Genomic DNA, 16,167 nt, shown 5'->3' on the forward strand with positions numbered 1-16,167 from the left:
TTACAGTAATAGAAACTGACAAGAAAGATAAACTAGGGTATATATTCATTTTTAAAGATATATGAAAGGGAGAGTAGCGTAGAGACAGTAGTTTCAAAGAAGGTGGATGGCCATTGGAGAGGAATGAAGCCAATAAGAAAGAGGGGCTATATGGATAACTTCAAGTCACCAGACGGATGGTGGTTTGTGATCTAAGTGGCATACACTCACTAGCAGCCAACTGTTTCCAAAGCCAAGGGGGCAGGTATCATCGAATTCATGATCCATATAGACCTGATAACTGGCCTCTGGCGTGCCTTTGACGGCCTCGTTCTGTACTGAACGCCAAAGCAATCTCATTAGGTCGTCGATATGTATATCCAAGAAACGCACCCTTTTTGCGAATATCCATGACCGTCTTGCTCATCTGCTTATCGCGTAGGATCTTGTCACGGGGACGCTTTTTCTCCTTTTTCTTATCGGTGGCGTTTGAGTATTCCGGTGCTGCATCTGCATTGTCTCCGGCAGTCTGAGGCTCAACGACAGGCTCCTCCGGTAAGCGCGGCTGTTGAGCATCAGGGACAATATCTTCAAGATCTTGGTCCGGACAATGCGTGATTTCTTCCGAGTTGCTAGCGGCAGGAAGTTCGGCAACATTACCGAGCAACTTCCAGTCATCGAAATATCTGGTGTCTTCCCAGTTCTTGACTCTAGGTACGAAAGGTGGCTGGCACAAATGGAGCTCTTGCCATCGGATGCCTCTAAAGAAAGGGTGGATCTTGATGTCGGTTGCGTCATTGGCGTACACGCAGTAGCTCGCAATGTTTCTGTACCGCGCGTCCATAGAGTATAACATTTGTGTTGAGACAGGACGTCCATTGAGTATGTCATTGGATTGGTACTTTGGGGAACACAGACGATATTCGCGCTCTTGAAGAATCCTCGTGATGAGGTCTATAGCATCCATGGAGATCATTTTTTCAGATAATCTTTCCCTAGGAAACTGCAGAGTACGGTTATGTTGCTGCAAAATCGTCAGAACTGAAACCGCAACCCAAGCACAAGAATCACTCACAAGTATCTTGATCTTGGTATCATGTCTGTTTTCACAGGCAAAGGGAGTGAATCCGTAGAGGCACTGCAGTGACATGAGATATTGCATTTGCAGAAGGAGACTAAAACAACCTTACCTCGTATAGAATGATACCTAAGCTCCACCAGTCGCATCGCCCATCGTACATCTCACCTCGAATAACCTCAGGGGCCATATACTGACTGGTCCCAACAACACTTTTAGCAAATCTGCGTCTCCCTTTGTTGTCTCGCCAATTCAGCAAGCCAGTCGAAGGAGGCTGCTGAAGAATGTGGTCATCCGTACTATGTAATTTGACTTCAGGCGCGAGCTCTTTCTCCTCGGCATCTTCTTTTTGATCCTCAGCATCACCCTTCACATCAATACCGAGCTTTTCTATCAAAGAGTAGCGATGACTGTTGTAATAGGCTTGGTCATGAGACCAATGTCCATTGAAGGCCAGACCAAAGTCGGAGATTTTCAAGTGGCCCGAGGCAGAGATGAGAAAGTTGTCAGGCTTGACATCACGATGGATCCAAAGGAGTCGATGCGCCTCCTCAATACACAATATCATTTCGGCGACATAAAAACGTGCCCAGTCCTCGCGGAGGGTGTCCCTGCGAATTAATAGCCCCAGAAAGTCACCACCAACCATGTAATCCATCACAAGATACAAGTGGTTGGTGTCTTGAAAGCTGGCGATCAGAGGAACAACCCACCGAGAACGTTCAGAAGCAACAAGGAAGTCTCTTTCCGCACGGATATGACCTTCTTGACAATTGCGAATCATCTCTGCCTTTTTGATAACTTTCATGGCGTATACCTCTTTTCTTTTGCCTGTCATATATCTTCGACGACTCTGTTTGGCTCCCTCCACAGCAGACTTTAAGACCCCCAGAGGATTCGACCTGGCATGGAAACTGTTTTCATTCACGGCTAGAGGATTCTCATCATTGATATCCTTCAAATCACTCTTTCGAACAAGGCGTACAACACCAAAACTACCTTTCCCCAGTACCTTAACGGCCTTGTACCCAGCGATGGAGATTGTTTCTTCGCTTTGCATATAACATCGATTTGACTTGAGAGCACGACATTTTCGCAGATAATCATTCTCCCGCAAGATCCAGTTGTGCCTTGTCATCGAGCACTCCTCTGCAGTGAGCTCAAATGAATAGATGTGTTGTTCTAGCTCTAGCTGGCGTTGCTGGCGTAGGTCTTTGTTCTGAAAAATGGAATTGAAGTACAGTTCCAGGTAAACCTTTGCAACCGACGTTGCCTCCACCGTTTTGATTGATGGCAAAACTTCGGGTTCTGCTGCGTCCGAGAAAGCGTCCGTAGTGTTTTCAATATTGGAAAGAGAGGGCCAATACGCTCCTGCGGATTTTTGCCCATCTTCATCACATAGCTTGGACTTGTCCGATGAAGAGAAAGTCAAGCCGGTTGTCAATGGAGTTAGGGGTGATGATTGACCACCGATAGGAGAGCTGACGCTGCTGGGAGTGGTTGAAGGGCCCGAGCTATCATTAGCACAATCGCCTTGTTTGCTGAGTTCTTCCAACACTGGTGAATTGACACGAAGAATACTTGGTCTGGAACAACGATGAGCGTGATGAATGACAGTAGACTGACCAAAAGCCAGCGAGATTTTATGCGAGAAGCGGTCGACGAATTTTGAATTTGTTAGGCTCGGTTGTTGGGCGACAGGCAGCGGTCGGTCTTCACTTGCGGGATTCTGTTGCGGGAACTCATCAACTGCTGGTTCCCCCCGACTCTCGGGCGACTGTCGCAAATCTGGAAGGGGCTCGGACGACGTTTCTGCGCTCTCAATGGGAGTATTAAATGAAGGAGTGGCAGGCAGTGGTTCACTCTGCGGGGAATCGACTGCAGTTAGATACCCAGGACTACCGTCGCCATTGTTGCCCCCGGAGGAAGGAGATGGCGGATGTATATTCTCATCACCTGTCTGGACAGATTTGGAGCATTCGGTATCAACAGTCGACTGTTTGTTACCTGCAGGAGAAAATAAGCACCAACACCCAGGCAAGGACACGACTACTCACCTTTCGACGAGCCACGCAATCCCAACAAGACCAGAATTTTAGATCCACTTCGGGTTAGACGAAGCCTAAGTCGACTCCTTCCTGACTCAGGAATGATTGAGTCTGAAGTTGGGTTTTCTGATGTGCCAGATTCAGCTGGAGAACTATCTGGCTTTTCAGAGACGACAACTTTGGCTGGAACCCAGAGATTGAAACGACTTTGTCGGGTATCCTTCCTACGAGAAGTCATATTCTCGCCTCAAAGAATGGATTATAAGCAGACAGCTTAACGATATGATATTAGTGGTATGAAGAGAGCAATATTGCGAGAAACTGTACGAATACGTCATTTGTTAGGGCTGGAAGTCACCTCCAAGGGAAAGTACTACTCAGTACATATAGTTGTCACGGATAGAAATCTGCATGATCAGGTGTATTTAGAATGGCACATCCATGGATTTGTATATTTAGTTGGTTCTGGATACAAGTGATCATGGGTGTACTGCTGGATGACACATGTTAGGTACATACATACAAACCTATGTTTGTATGTAGGCTTACATTAATTTGCACATGACTGAGGCTTGAAATCTGACGCGGGGCAACCACATGATTGATGTCTTCTTCTTTTCTTTCTTTGTTTTGTTTCCTTTTTTTCTAATGTTAATATCTTGAGGACCATTTACGACTTCGATTTGCTTCGACCATTCTGTAATGTTCCCTAACCCCAATCTACCTCGTTCTCATGATGATCGCGACGAGCTGTATAACACCAGTACCATCTCTGAGGACCTGAGTAAAGGTGGCTCGGTAGGACCATTATTCCCAAAATTTCCTGCATTTGAGGAATACGTTGCGTCCCCTCGTCCTCAACTATCCTATATCCCCAACCCTAGAACTAGACAAGAGGCTCAAAACAATACCGATTACTCGTTCCAGCTGATGCTGCTAGAACAGCAGAACCAACGACGAAAGATGATGGAGCCCAGCAAAATAGAGAGTGGAGTGCCAATTACGGCCCAGCCTGGTGTTTCCAGCTATATTGAATCCCCTCCCATGCTACCAAGACTATCGCCCCTTGTGTCAAGTTCTGGGCCCTATCAATTCCCTCAACCGATGCTTCACCGATCAACCCAGCCTTATCAAGCTACTAGCGCGACTCCAAACACAAGGAATTCGTATCATTCGAATGCTTCAGGTCAAAAAGTGTGGACACCCTCTTCCACCCAAGAGACAGTTTCTTTTTCAGAAGCAAATGATCTCAAAGCCCAAATTACAGCCCTCCAAGAAAAGGTCCGGCAGCTGGAAGGAAGACCAGTCGCGACCAAAGCCTCAAAGTATCAAATCCTCTACAGGATCGAAAAAGACGAAACGTATCCAAACGACGACTACTACAGCGTGGACAGCGGTGATGAACAACCCAACCCCCGGCGCATATTCAGACGCAGGCCCCGAACAGGATGGATGGGGATCTTCACTGACCCTCCTGAGGTCTACCAAAGAAGCATGGGGGCACCGAACCTACGTTGTAATGATCCTTTGACCAACTTCGAGCTTTACTTGGCTCTGAATCAAGATATTTCTTTCGTTGTGTTCCGCAACTTCAAACGGCACATTGCGCGCCAGTCACACAACACGAAGTATGGAAAGCCAGAGCCCTTCAGCGAAACTATTTATCCAGTTTCTGATGACCTCAAGGAGGTCGTTCAGGGGTTCCTTGGTGGCGAAGAATTTCAATCTATGAGGGAAGACTATGAACAGACGGGAGAGGTTCAGTCGCCATACCTCTTTATCTACCACAACCGAGGATCTAAAGAAGCAGAACTCAGGCGAGGATTAACCTCCGAGATGCAAACCCAAATGGATCTTCTCTTGAATTATGTTCAAGAAACTCGGAGCGCGGAATACGCAGCGGCTGATTCTCTTCTGAAGAGAGGCAAGATTTGCCCGGAATTTGTCCAGTACCTCTTCAGGCCTGATGAGGTCTTGGTCTCCACCAAATACAATGAGCACACAGGCTATGTAGCAACAGATTGGCCGGCCAAAGGCGTCCAAACCCATAATACCAAGAATGCTTCTACGTGGACAATTCTGGCCCAAACCTGGCAATTTGATGGACAATTTCACAAATCGCACCAGCTTCTCGAGTTCCAAATGCCAGAACCAAAGCGCCCCAAAGACAAAAAGCGGTCTCAGAGGGTGGAACATCCGATCAATGACTCCGGCTTCATTCTACCTGATATTGAGTGTGACAAAGAGGTCACTATCACAGACTTGGCCGTCTTCCCTATCAGGTATGCCTCGCCCGCTCTTGTCCTAAAGCTTGAGAATCGTGGAAAGATCTTCTGGAAATTCCGGACGCAGCAATATGTGTCCTACAAGGCGACAGAGGAAGAGAACTTCCAGACAGTGGTAAGTGTTTACCTTTGTGATCAACATGAGGGGTCGACTTGAACTAATTACCAAAAACAGACCAACGACCGATACATCATTGACATGAAGACATACAAAAGACTGCACGCGTCTCAGAACCCTCCGGTGCCTCTTGTCCCCGGAAGTGCACTTGACAGTAGAGCCATGGCCAGCGAGCAACCACCCGACAAACTATTCACCCTGCTAATGCCTCCAAGAGTGCTTGGATTCAATCTTCGGCGCAAGAAGTGGTTCGACCTTGCCGTGGATCGCATTGTCGATGTCGTGTGGAACAAAGATGCCTTCTCAAGACTGGCCATTGACACCAAATCCCGGTACTTGATCGAAGCACTAGTCACAAACCACCTTGAGCCCGATTACTCGGCAGATCTAATTGCTGGCAAAGGCAATGGTCTTATCTTACTCCTGCATGGTGGTCCAGGCACTGGAAAAACTCTTACTGCGGAGAGTGTGGCTGAAATAGCCGAACGCCCCCTCTATCGAGTCACCTGCGGCGACGTAGGCACTAAGCCTGAAGAGGTAGAAAAGTATCTCGAATCTGTGTTACACCTGGGCAAGATCTGGAACTGCGTAGTCCTACTCGATGAAGCGGATGTATTCCTCGAGCAGCGCGGCCTAGAAGATTTGAATCGCAACGCGCTCGTATCGGCATTCTTGCGCGTGGTGGAATATTTTGAGGGGATTTTGATTCTGACTACGAACCGGGTGGGCACCTTCGATGATGCATTTAAGTCTCGGATTCAGCTCGCATTGCATTACCCCCCACTTCGAGAGGAGCAGAGGCGACTAATCTGGAAGACTTTCATCGAGCGACTGGATGAGTTTGACGAGGAATCCATTTCTTATGAGAATCTGAGAGGAAGTTTGGACGTGCTGAAGAAGGAGAAATTGAATGGTCGTCAAATCCGGAATGCCATGACCACCTCTCGTCAGTACGCAAAGTGGAAGAATGAACTTCTCACCTATGAGCACCTCAAGGATGTCATTGAGGTCTCTGCGCGGTTTGAAGATTATCTCGAGAACATTCATCGCAGTCCACACACACAGGGTTGAGCGCCACTGAAGTCAAATATGAGACTGCATAGGGGGGAAAAGAGAAAGAATCACCAGAGCGCGGCACAGACCAGCTGAATATTTGCTTTTGATTGATATTTTAACTTTGAGACTCGTACCCTACAGTCATCCTTGTCATTTTCAAAAGTTAAATATAGATGGGTCATTAGGGAAATTGGACAAGGCCTAAAGAAAAATATATCAGCAAAACGTGCAATATAGTACAAGTAGCAGCACACCAAAAGTCTTAAACTCACCCACGAATCGAGTTGAGCCCACCAGATCGACCCCTCAAGACTCTCAAGAAACCCTGCATCGTCTCCCGTGTTAAATCCCATGTCAGCTGATTGCATGCCACCCGGCATGGAGGGGAAGTCCACCGTATGAGCGTCACATGGAACCGACCGGGCAGTTGCATGATTTGCGTCCTCTTTCGACTGGTGGGGATTATCATTACCACCAGAAGAATGAGCGTCCGCTTCGGCCGACACACCATTTGATCCAATCTGCCTATGGACCTCCTGTCTCAGCTCCTCGAGAATGATCCCATACCGCCGGCTGGGGCAGTTCTTGCGGGTAGCTTCGGCAAGATGCTTCTGGCAAGATTCAGCCAGTGGAAAAAGAACCCGCAGTTTATCCGGATCCGCGGGACTTCCAACTGAGGAGACAGAGGCCGCGCTAGACCCTCCCATTGATTTACGATGCTGTTGGATGGTATGGATGTAAACAACTAGGATAGCGCAGAAGCATACATAATGTGTGAACCAGAAGGACTGGATGAGTACGCCTTGCTGAGCAAGACTATCGATGATTATCATGATATCTTCGGCAGCCTGTATACATTTTTGAACGTGGGAGCTGACCATTGGGTGCGGGACTTTTGGTCTGCGGCTGAGATCTGTGAAATCATTAAGGAGAAACGAGCGCGTGACATGGATCATGGCATGTGAGTATGCGAGCTGGAGAACTTGGCTTTGGCGGCATAGGGGTGGTATGAGGCTGGAAGGGTGGACACTGTTAAATAAAGGTGGGACGGTCTCTTTCCATGCTTCTAGCTCGGACGTTAGACGGATAGCAGTCTCAAGAGGCGAGTCGCGCGAGAGATTGCTAATACTATAAAGTTGGCGGGATATGTTTCCAAGGATTCGACCGAGTCTAGATGGATTTAGTTTGCATACCGCAGATACTGCCAAGGCACGAGAAATAAAATTTACCGATAATGAAGAACAGACGCAATCATCATGCTATCCGTAGACCCTGTTCTGCGTGTTGGGTCCGCTTCCAGCAGATCCTCGTCGTTCGTCTCGTCCGGTAGCTCTTGATCGATATCTTCATCATGCAAAAGTCGAGGTCTTCCGAACATGATGCTTAAATATTTGTCTAGAGTATATACACTCCAGAAAATGCGTTTGCGGAGCTCCAATTCCAGATATGAGCACCCGTTATTCGACAGTTTGGGGGGCCACTTTCGGTGTAATCCAAGCGCAGTCACGATTTGCATGGTAGTGCCAAATGAGTACCAACATTCGTTGGCTCGCGACGATGAGAGCAGATACAGGCATTGGCCCAGTCGAGCCTGTATCGTTTCCAAACGTGGCGGCCCCGACTCAAGGGAGGACATATACTTCGAGGCTGCATACCAACACTCACTATGCATTCTTAGTAGGAATTACCATTGTGGCCTTATCAATGATGGACTAACCTTTCGGATCGCCCCCTGGCAACCCACCTGGTCTCAGCTCCACGTACAAAGTACTCACGGCAAATATCATAAGAACTATAGCAGTCCTCGCAACCATGTTACCAGCGGGAAGGTTGGAAAGACAAATATTATCTCGATAAACCTGCCTGGTCCACGCCTCAACATTCCCTCGATGGATGAATCGATAAGTCACCATAGAAAAGTCAAAGTAGATACCCACCAACTCCAGGGCCTTTTCCAGAGACGGGAGTGTAAATTGAGCCTCTTGCGAGTTGGCGTAAGGCTTGTCGCCAAACATAAAGACAGCCGCATTTTTTGATGATTCACTCTGAATCTCGCCGGGATAATGCGTCGTTTCATCCTGGTGCAAACGACTCCACACGCGATTGATAAACGACACACCAGATGAAGGGCCCAGATAATTGCCCTCAAAGTCTGTCGACACGGGCTCTGGTGAATTCCGTAAAGATACAACATGTTGACTCGGGATTGGACGTAGACAGCCGTTTCCTGTCAAATCTCGAACCTTGGTGCGCGAGAGGGGGCTGTTGGAAGTGCGCCTACATATGGCTTCGGACGCATGCCGCCCATTATTGGCTGCTAGTGAACTTGGTGATGCAGGGAGAGGTTCTGGCGGTAACCCCCGAGAGTAGGCGGCGTTGTACTTGCACGGCAACGACAGTCGCGTGCATCTTGTGCAGGGGAGGGTACCTGTACAGCGGGTCTTCTTCACTTTGCACGAGTCACAGGCCCTAGTGATTTTCTGTCGGGGTAACGCGCCATCGGTACTTGTTAGCGTATCGGGTGCTTTTCTCTTGCGACTGGTTGATTCTGATGCAGTGGCACGTTCATCTAAAGTCGACCTAGGCTGTGTAGCAGCGCTAGTGATTTCCATGTCAAGATCAGCGATAACTGCCGAACCGTGCAGGATTTGTCTCACAAGTTGTGTATAGCTCGCGAGTTTTACAAAGGAAATGATTTAAGATGAAGAGGAGAAGTATCCGGAGGATGGAAAAAGAGGATCTCGGCAAGTTTCCGATCGGCGCGGGGATGCCTCCACCTCCCCCAGATTTTTGAAAAGTGACAGCTTTGGCATCTTGTTTCTTGCCCTTTTTGTACTTAACATATAACTGTAGTCTATAGGGAACCACTAGGTATCTAGCTCTTTCATAGAAGCACGTCGCCTCAAGAGCTGAATATTGTGTAACCGGGCATTGCTCTAGATCACTCTTTTCTTGGCTTGTTTTTTTATATAGATTGTAAGAAGATCTCTATACTGAAGTCACTAAGGAACTGAGATCAATAATTGATCAGTATACAAATGTTGATTGTTTTGACAACACTGTGCCGTCAACATCCATGGATGTCCATAGGTGTGATAGTAAAGAACAAGACAAGATATCCAACCTGAAAACAATGGTCAGGTAACCCAACGTTACCCTACGACCCATTATGATAGTAAATCTGATAGCAGCCCAGGGATACATGTGTATGCTTGTGTGGGCGCTAATCTGAAATAGAGCCGGAATATAGCGCAATAGGTATACCCATGGGGTCGGCTATGTCATTTTGCATCTGGATGCTATGAGAGGTGATATTTCGACCGGAATTCCAAAAGCATATCGATATATCAATCAGTATACCGAAGCAGAGCACTGGGAAAGCTGGAAGGTTCCAATCGTGGGTGTCGAGATATCATGATCGACAATTTGATCATAAACCTCGCCTATTTAAGGCTGAGTCAAATGACCTGGAATTAAGTCACGGTGAGTTAGATGACATCTTCCAATCTTATCAGTGATGGGAGTCAAATAATTCTCGAACAACTTGATTGCGTTATGGGTCACGCAGAAGTCAGTGAGAAGATTCCAATCGGTCTGAAACCATAAATTGGACTTCTGCCCTTCCTCATAACCCCAATAGACAGATTGTAAGTTTGAGTTTGACAAGTCACACCTAGGTTTGTTTCTTTGGGGTGTCTACCCCTGTCAGATTAAGCATTTCTGTGACATCCCGGCTCCAAGGTAATCCAGGGTTGAAAGCAATGGCTGATTCGACAGATGGATGAATGAACAAAAGGAAATACAATGACAAAGCCTCTACAAGTGCATAGAAGGTTTGTTTAATTTGTGAGATCTCAACATGTTTTGAGAGAGGCCATGAACAAAAAGAGAGCCGTGAGCACAAGGATAGAGCTGGTCACACAGCCCAAGGGGCTAGTACAATGGGTTTCCGGGTGACTTGCTTAGACGCTAACAAAAACAGAAACACGGCAGGAATGAAAGCTCTGAAAGAAACGCTAAAACCACCCAATTTCATACAAATCGGGATTGGGAGATTTTGGCGGAGTGAACTCGGGGGAAGTCGGTGGGTTACGCTGGTACAATTTTGGCCAGAGATGTGTATATCACCCGAGCAGCGTTTGGGGTCAGTTCACCCAGGTTGGGAATAATTGCCCATGTTGTTTGTGTGAGGATTCATGTTGAAATCAAGGCTGATGCTTTCTTGCACGCCTGAATATCCCGGGGCGGTTCGGTCGTTATTTTCCAAGATTCGTGTGAGGGTATCGCGAATCTCTCCTGGTTGGGCCCCCGCTCGAATGGCGTTGACGATAGATTGGACCGTCGGACCATCACTGTCTCGGATGACTTCGATCAGATCTTCAACCAATCCCCGGTAATGGTCTAATTGGTCTTGAGTTCTTTTGGTGGAGACCTTCCGACGTCTGTCGGCGGCTTCATCGAAGACACATTCTCGGGCATGATTTGAGCATTCGGTACAATGAGGAGGGCCGGTACACTGATAGCAAAGAAGGTAATGTCAGACTAAGTAAAGGACAAGGTGCGGATGGTAATGAAGGGAGAGTGAAGAGGAGTTTCTTGAGAAACATGGTGGATATACCCTGGTGCGGCGTTTTTGACACTCCGTACAAGCTGTCGAAGCTCGCCTCATGCGTTTCTCTTCCTGTCCGCTGCCACCAGCTGGACTTCCTCCCCCGCCACCTAGAAGCTGAGTTCGAGGCGCAAGAGGCCGATAGCCTCGGGGTGTTGGTTCACTCATCGGTCAGATTCCAATAGACACGGAAAACAGTGCACAACAAACAGATCAGAAGCCAAACCCTCTAACTGACCAGACACCATCTGAAAGCATAATCAAATCAATCACATATAACGCAAACGGAGCATGGAGAAAATTATAGAATGGAGAAGAGAGGAGGGGCCGCTGGAGCCACGCTAGTTCGATACAGTAAATTCTGCAATGTGTGCTCTAGATTAAAGGCCGTAAGGGCCAAAGTGGGGGCAGGGAAAAGAATTAATTAAAAAAGCTGGAAAAAAATTCCAAGGAACAAGAAAAAGAAAAGGGAGAAGGGAGAAGAGAGAGAGGATCGAGAGCTGCGTGTGTGGCGGATGTGGGCCTTCAAGCTGACATTCCCGCCAAAATAATAAGCAAAGGTTAAGTAAGGCCGGCCCAAGCTAACTAGATCGACAATTTATCAGGAACATGGTTAATTCTGTTAATGTTTTGAACTTGAATATTGCAATCTAATGTTGAATTTTTTATATTCTTAATGATGTGTAGTGAGCATAGCGGGCAATAGATTCGAAAATTAAGACAGGAGAAATCACTGTAGGGATTCACTGATAGCTCTTTATACTGACTTCTTGTTCCTGTTTTCTTTGTAAAATAGACCTTATTTCTTATTATATTAGGCGTGAGTTTATTCTATGACCCTCTCAATGTATCCTGATCAAAAAGAACCATTCCTACACTGCGTAACTAACTAGTTGGCTATAGCCCTAATTGGACCGGAGTATGTTTCCGGTACAATTGATAGGCTCAGTCCCAAGCAAGTTCAACCAATGTTTAACCAACGAATTTCAACACAAAATCATGATCCTAGCAGAAATTCGATTTCTGGTCGATAGCCTTTCCAAGGTCTCATTGGTGTATCGAGAATCCGTTTGTTGGTATCTTTTTGTTACTATGCTTTTCCTGGTTGTCTCTACTAACATTATATTGAAAGTCCGTAGGTAAATTTTATCCCTTCTACCGAGGGATTCAATTCCCAGGAGTCACTGATATTCTTGTAGATCAGGAGATCCTAGTTAACGCTTTGGGGATTCCCTGAAAGAAAAAAAAACCCAACCGGCGGCACCTGCATAATTAACTCCATGCGCAAGGTTCCGGAGAATTCATCTGGGTCCAACCCGGGTTGCTTGAAAGAAGTATGTTTATTATGTAGTACACAATATACAACGTTGTATTCAGATTTACTTTTTATTTCTGCACTCTATAACATTACAATATACCAAATGAACCGCTTAAATTACTGCCACTCGACTCGTATACCCACTTAACTTTTCCCTGCAGTCGACAGCAATGCACCTTACCATCACCAAACAAAGTGCTGGAGGTACTGTTGAACCCCACTGTGGCTTGTTTTGCCACTCATCCAAATCCATCCGGTCAATACCTTGGTTATGATATACCTTAAGATGCAAACAAGAAGGCACGAAGACTTCATCGCTTGTTTGGAATTGCTATAGCTGTAGCTATCTAGATCGAAAAGCATACAGATGGAAATTAATTTTTTTTTTACCACAGTATACATATGTAGCAACATGGACGGTAGTGATTTTGGAACTGCTAAAACCTCAAATGACAATGACGGCCGGTGACAAAAGTCGCCACCTGGGGCTCTGGGCTAGCTCTAAGGCTTACCACTGCCACGGTTACTTGGTAGATCCTGACATATGGTACCTCAATGAGTGGTTGATTTGACTGAATCAGCTTGTTCTGTTTGTACATTCCAATAAATTCGTGTCACAGGGGTCTATAGCCATAACGAGGATTTACTTTTTTACCTTTCCGCCAGTCCCGATTCCATGATTCAGTAGAATAGAGTTTCATCTGACACTCCAGGAACAGTTGTGGGCCAAAGAGACCGAATCAAATGAAGAAAGACACATAAACATACCTTCTGATCTATATAGTATATACATAGTACATAGATGTCATATGCAGGTAAACTACTCGGGCAAGTGAGATCGAATTGAGAACTCTGACTTCAATCTTGTACGTTGTATACAACCTATACTAGTGTCGGTAAAGAGTTTCATGGACTATTTTCGGGAGCAAATCGCAGATGACCTCCCCCTATTCATTCATGACTCAGTGAACACATCTTTTTCACCATGCGCGGCATGGTAATTTAGAAAAGAATAAAGAGGAGCCCTCGTCACCGCAAGCCACTTACCTAAGTAAAAATGGCTGAGGCTAGTTGCCAGATATCCGTTCAACTGAAGGAGAACACTTCCGCACCATACATTATGATGATTTCTCATTGCCGAGCAGCGTTAATACCTTGTAACACTGAATTATATTTGCTCTTACTCTTCTTGGTCAACGCAACCATGGCCCAACTGCCGGGTTAAGGGCTTGCGGATCGGCCCTACTGCGTCTGCAGCTTGGCATAAGAACTGTCCAAAGGTTGTTCCTCCGCGTCGATAGATCAGACCAAGCCTCACTGACCGTGCGTTTCTCATCTCATCTACTTCAGCGTTAACTTCGCGTCTCGCTCTCGAAATTGTTCACCGATAAGACCGAAACACAGTCTAGGCATATCCTAGATCTGCACCTAAAATCCGAAGTCCATGCTGAACATGCGTGTCACATATTATTTCCTGATTCCCCGATTCACCAATACCCACTATCTCAGGCCGCCGCTATTCCTATTGCTCGACATTTCTGCACCGGTTCACCGATATGGGTGTCTCGCTACGAAACTAGGGACGTGTTTGGGCCTCATACTCTAGAGTGACCCGCTAATTTGAATAGCACTTGACTACGCGACGGGGTTATGGGCCCCATGCCATGCAAGGAAGCTTCCAACGTTACCTTCGGACCCAGACGAACAGACGTTCTTAGGTCCACAATGATCACCGGGTTTGTTGGGTTTGTTCTGGTTCTTTGTTTGACACAGCGGGGCATGGCGAGATTTCGCAATTTCGAGGGGTAAAAAGGAAAAGACAGCCCAAGGCCACGCAGTACCCGTATTAAACCAATCGCTTCTACCCTTCTTGATAGAACGTGTCTTCTTTCGCGGCACTTAAGGAGCGGTCAAAATGCAACTCCCCATAAGCGTGTTCCTAGTCTAATGCTACTGAGCCTGGGCAAGGAATGATAATGTGTTGCCATCTTTTCCACCCAGGAAAACCCACAATAGCCATCATTTCCATAGGTGGAAACATTTTCCACCAAGCATGCATGAAGCTGGTTGGCCGGATGGGACTTTTGATTTTTCCCACAGGGTTTGATATTATTGACTATTATTCCTTTCTGCCTCATCCGCTTATGCTACCCTATTTGTATATAGTACATTGTAGGTTAGGCATACCCAATATGAGTACCAGCACACCTGCACAAACAACATTTCAATTAATGCAGCGGTATGCTGCATGCATCCATGAGCCAAGGCAATTGGTGTATTATAGCCGTAACATTTCAATGCCGAGTGTTTCTTTATCTATTATACGAGCTTTCAGCATTCCAAATTAATGTGCCTTTGATATACATGGATCAAATGGCCCAGACACAGAAGATTCCAACATCACCAATGCTCTCATCTTTCTATTGGATGCCGATATTGAAACCCTACACAAACAGATCTACCAGTTCTTACAACAGCAGCATCAGTCGCAATAGCAGCAGTAGAAATACAACTCAAACACTCGAACCAGCCAAAAAAAAGCGCTTAGCCCTAACATCTGTCTCGGTCTGTGTCTGGCAGCACGAGCAAGATATGTAAAAGAACAGAACCCAGACTTACCTAGGTCTCCTTCCACATAACAATACCTGCAACGGTGGTCTTTGGACGGTTGTGGATGGATCAGCGCTGTATTCGGAATCCAACCGGAGACGAAGAGGCATAGATCGGCTGCAGGTATTGGGCATCAAGCGAAACGCCGAGACCGAGACCGAGACCGAGACCGTATTCATTGGTTATCATTAGCTACATCCTCCGTAGATATGCATGGAGTAGATGTAATTCGGTGTTATATCTTGACCAATGAGAATATTTTCCAACAAGTAGCAAACAACAAGTCGCACAGAAAGACTCTCAAAGCTGGACAAGTTTGGGAGAAGTCCGAGAGAAGGTAGCTGGTGGGAAATTAACTGATTCGTGTCTTTCTGTCTACTCTGTGACTAGTCATAGTAACCTTCTCGACTCTGACATACCTGGTCAGGAGGATGAACGAACTTTCTGCTGGTATTCTTTCTCCACTCTTAACCGAGAGACATATGCCCGTTACGAGAATCGGAAATCTGCAGCTAGGTAAGGAGCTTGCTACTAGTATGCTATGGGTATGGATCTTCGTGGGTTGGTTGTCGAGAGTCTGAAAGTAAGTTGGCACATAACATTTGACAAATGAAATTTCTATTTACATCGTAAAAGCAAAATGTTTGTATTTATCTGCAGAGCTGCTGTTGCACCATTGATATCTACAACATAGTACACAATGACCGCTGCTATACGACATACAGATTACAGCTGGTGCAATGCAGGGCTTGGCTTGGCGCTAGGCAGCGAGTACCGCCGGTGCAGTAGTGACCGATCTCTACATATGTAGCTATGTAATATTCCTATATCTATCGTGTGTACTCCATAGGTATATATTGAAGCTAATTGTGATATTATAAGTGGAAAGGAGTGGATGGATTAGAAAAAAATAGAAGTAGTATTAACAGGGAGCAATATGTACCAATGAAGTAGCTAAAGAAACGTAGAATAGACCGTGGGAGATGGTAAAAGGAGCCCGGGAACTCATCTGCCAGGTTTTATACATGAAAAAAAGAAAAATGCGTGGGATATCAAAAAGAGACAG

At 46.3% G+C, this 16,167-nt stretch overlaps 4 protein-coding genes across 4 annotated transcripts; 1 reads left to right on the forward strand and 3 right to left on the reverse strand.

The window, feature by feature from the left end:
* Positions 1–256: 256 nt before the first annotated feature.
* On the reverse strand, positions 257–3,343 carry N7529_010425 (uncharacterized protein; the record flags this gene model as incomplete). The annotated part of the gene is made up of 3 exons (XM_057245952.1): positions 257–1,117; positions 1,170–3,064; positions 3,115–3,343. 3 exons carry the CDS (start codon positions 3,341–3,343, stop codon positions 257–259), a joined length of 2,985 nt encoding a protein of 994 aa, XP_057094215.1.
* A 464-nt stretch (positions 3,344–3,807) lies between these two features.
* On the forward strand, positions 3,808–6,579 carry N7529_010426 (ATP-binding protein; the record flags this gene model as incomplete). Its single annotated transcript, XM_057245953.1, has 2 exons — positions 3,808–5,505; positions 5,566–6,579. The coding sequence occupies 2 exons, from the start codon at positions 3,808–3,810 to the stop codon at positions 6,577–6,579; spliced, it is 2,712 nt and encodes a 903-aa protein (XP_057094216.1).
* Positions 6,580–6,720: 141 nt separating this feature from the next.
* Positions 6,721–9,176, reverse strand: N7529_010427 (Zn(II)2Cys6 transcription factor; the record flags this gene model as incomplete). Its single annotated transcript, XM_057245954.1, has 4 exons — positions 6,721–6,765; positions 6,837–7,734; positions 7,794–8,211; positions 8,282–9,176. The coding sequence occupies 4 exons, from the start codon at positions 9,174–9,176 to the stop codon at positions 6,721–6,723; spliced, it is 2,256 nt and encodes a 751-aa protein (XP_057094217.1).
* A 1,538-nt stretch (positions 9,177–10,714) lies between these two features.
* N7529_010428 (Zn(II)2Cys6 transcription factor domain-containing protein) lies at positions 10,715–11,341 on the reverse strand (the record flags this gene model as incomplete). The annotated part of the gene is made up of 2 exons (XM_057245955.1): positions 10,715–11,080; positions 11,183–11,341. The coding sequence occupies 2 exons, from the start codon at positions 11,339–11,341 to the stop codon at positions 10,715–10,717; spliced, it is 525 nt and encodes a 174-aa protein (XP_057094218.1).
* Between the last annotated feature and the right edge of the window lie 4,826 nt (positions 11,342–16,167).

Source organism: Penicillium soppii (genome assembly GCF_028829465.1).
Source record: "Penicillium soppii strain IBT 18220 chromosome Unknown utg000007l, whole genome shotgun sequence".
In the NCBI taxonomy this organism is placed as follows: domain Eukaryota; kingdom Fungi; phylum Ascomycota; class Eurotiomycetes; order Eurotiales; family Aspergillaceae; genus Penicillium; species Penicillium soppii.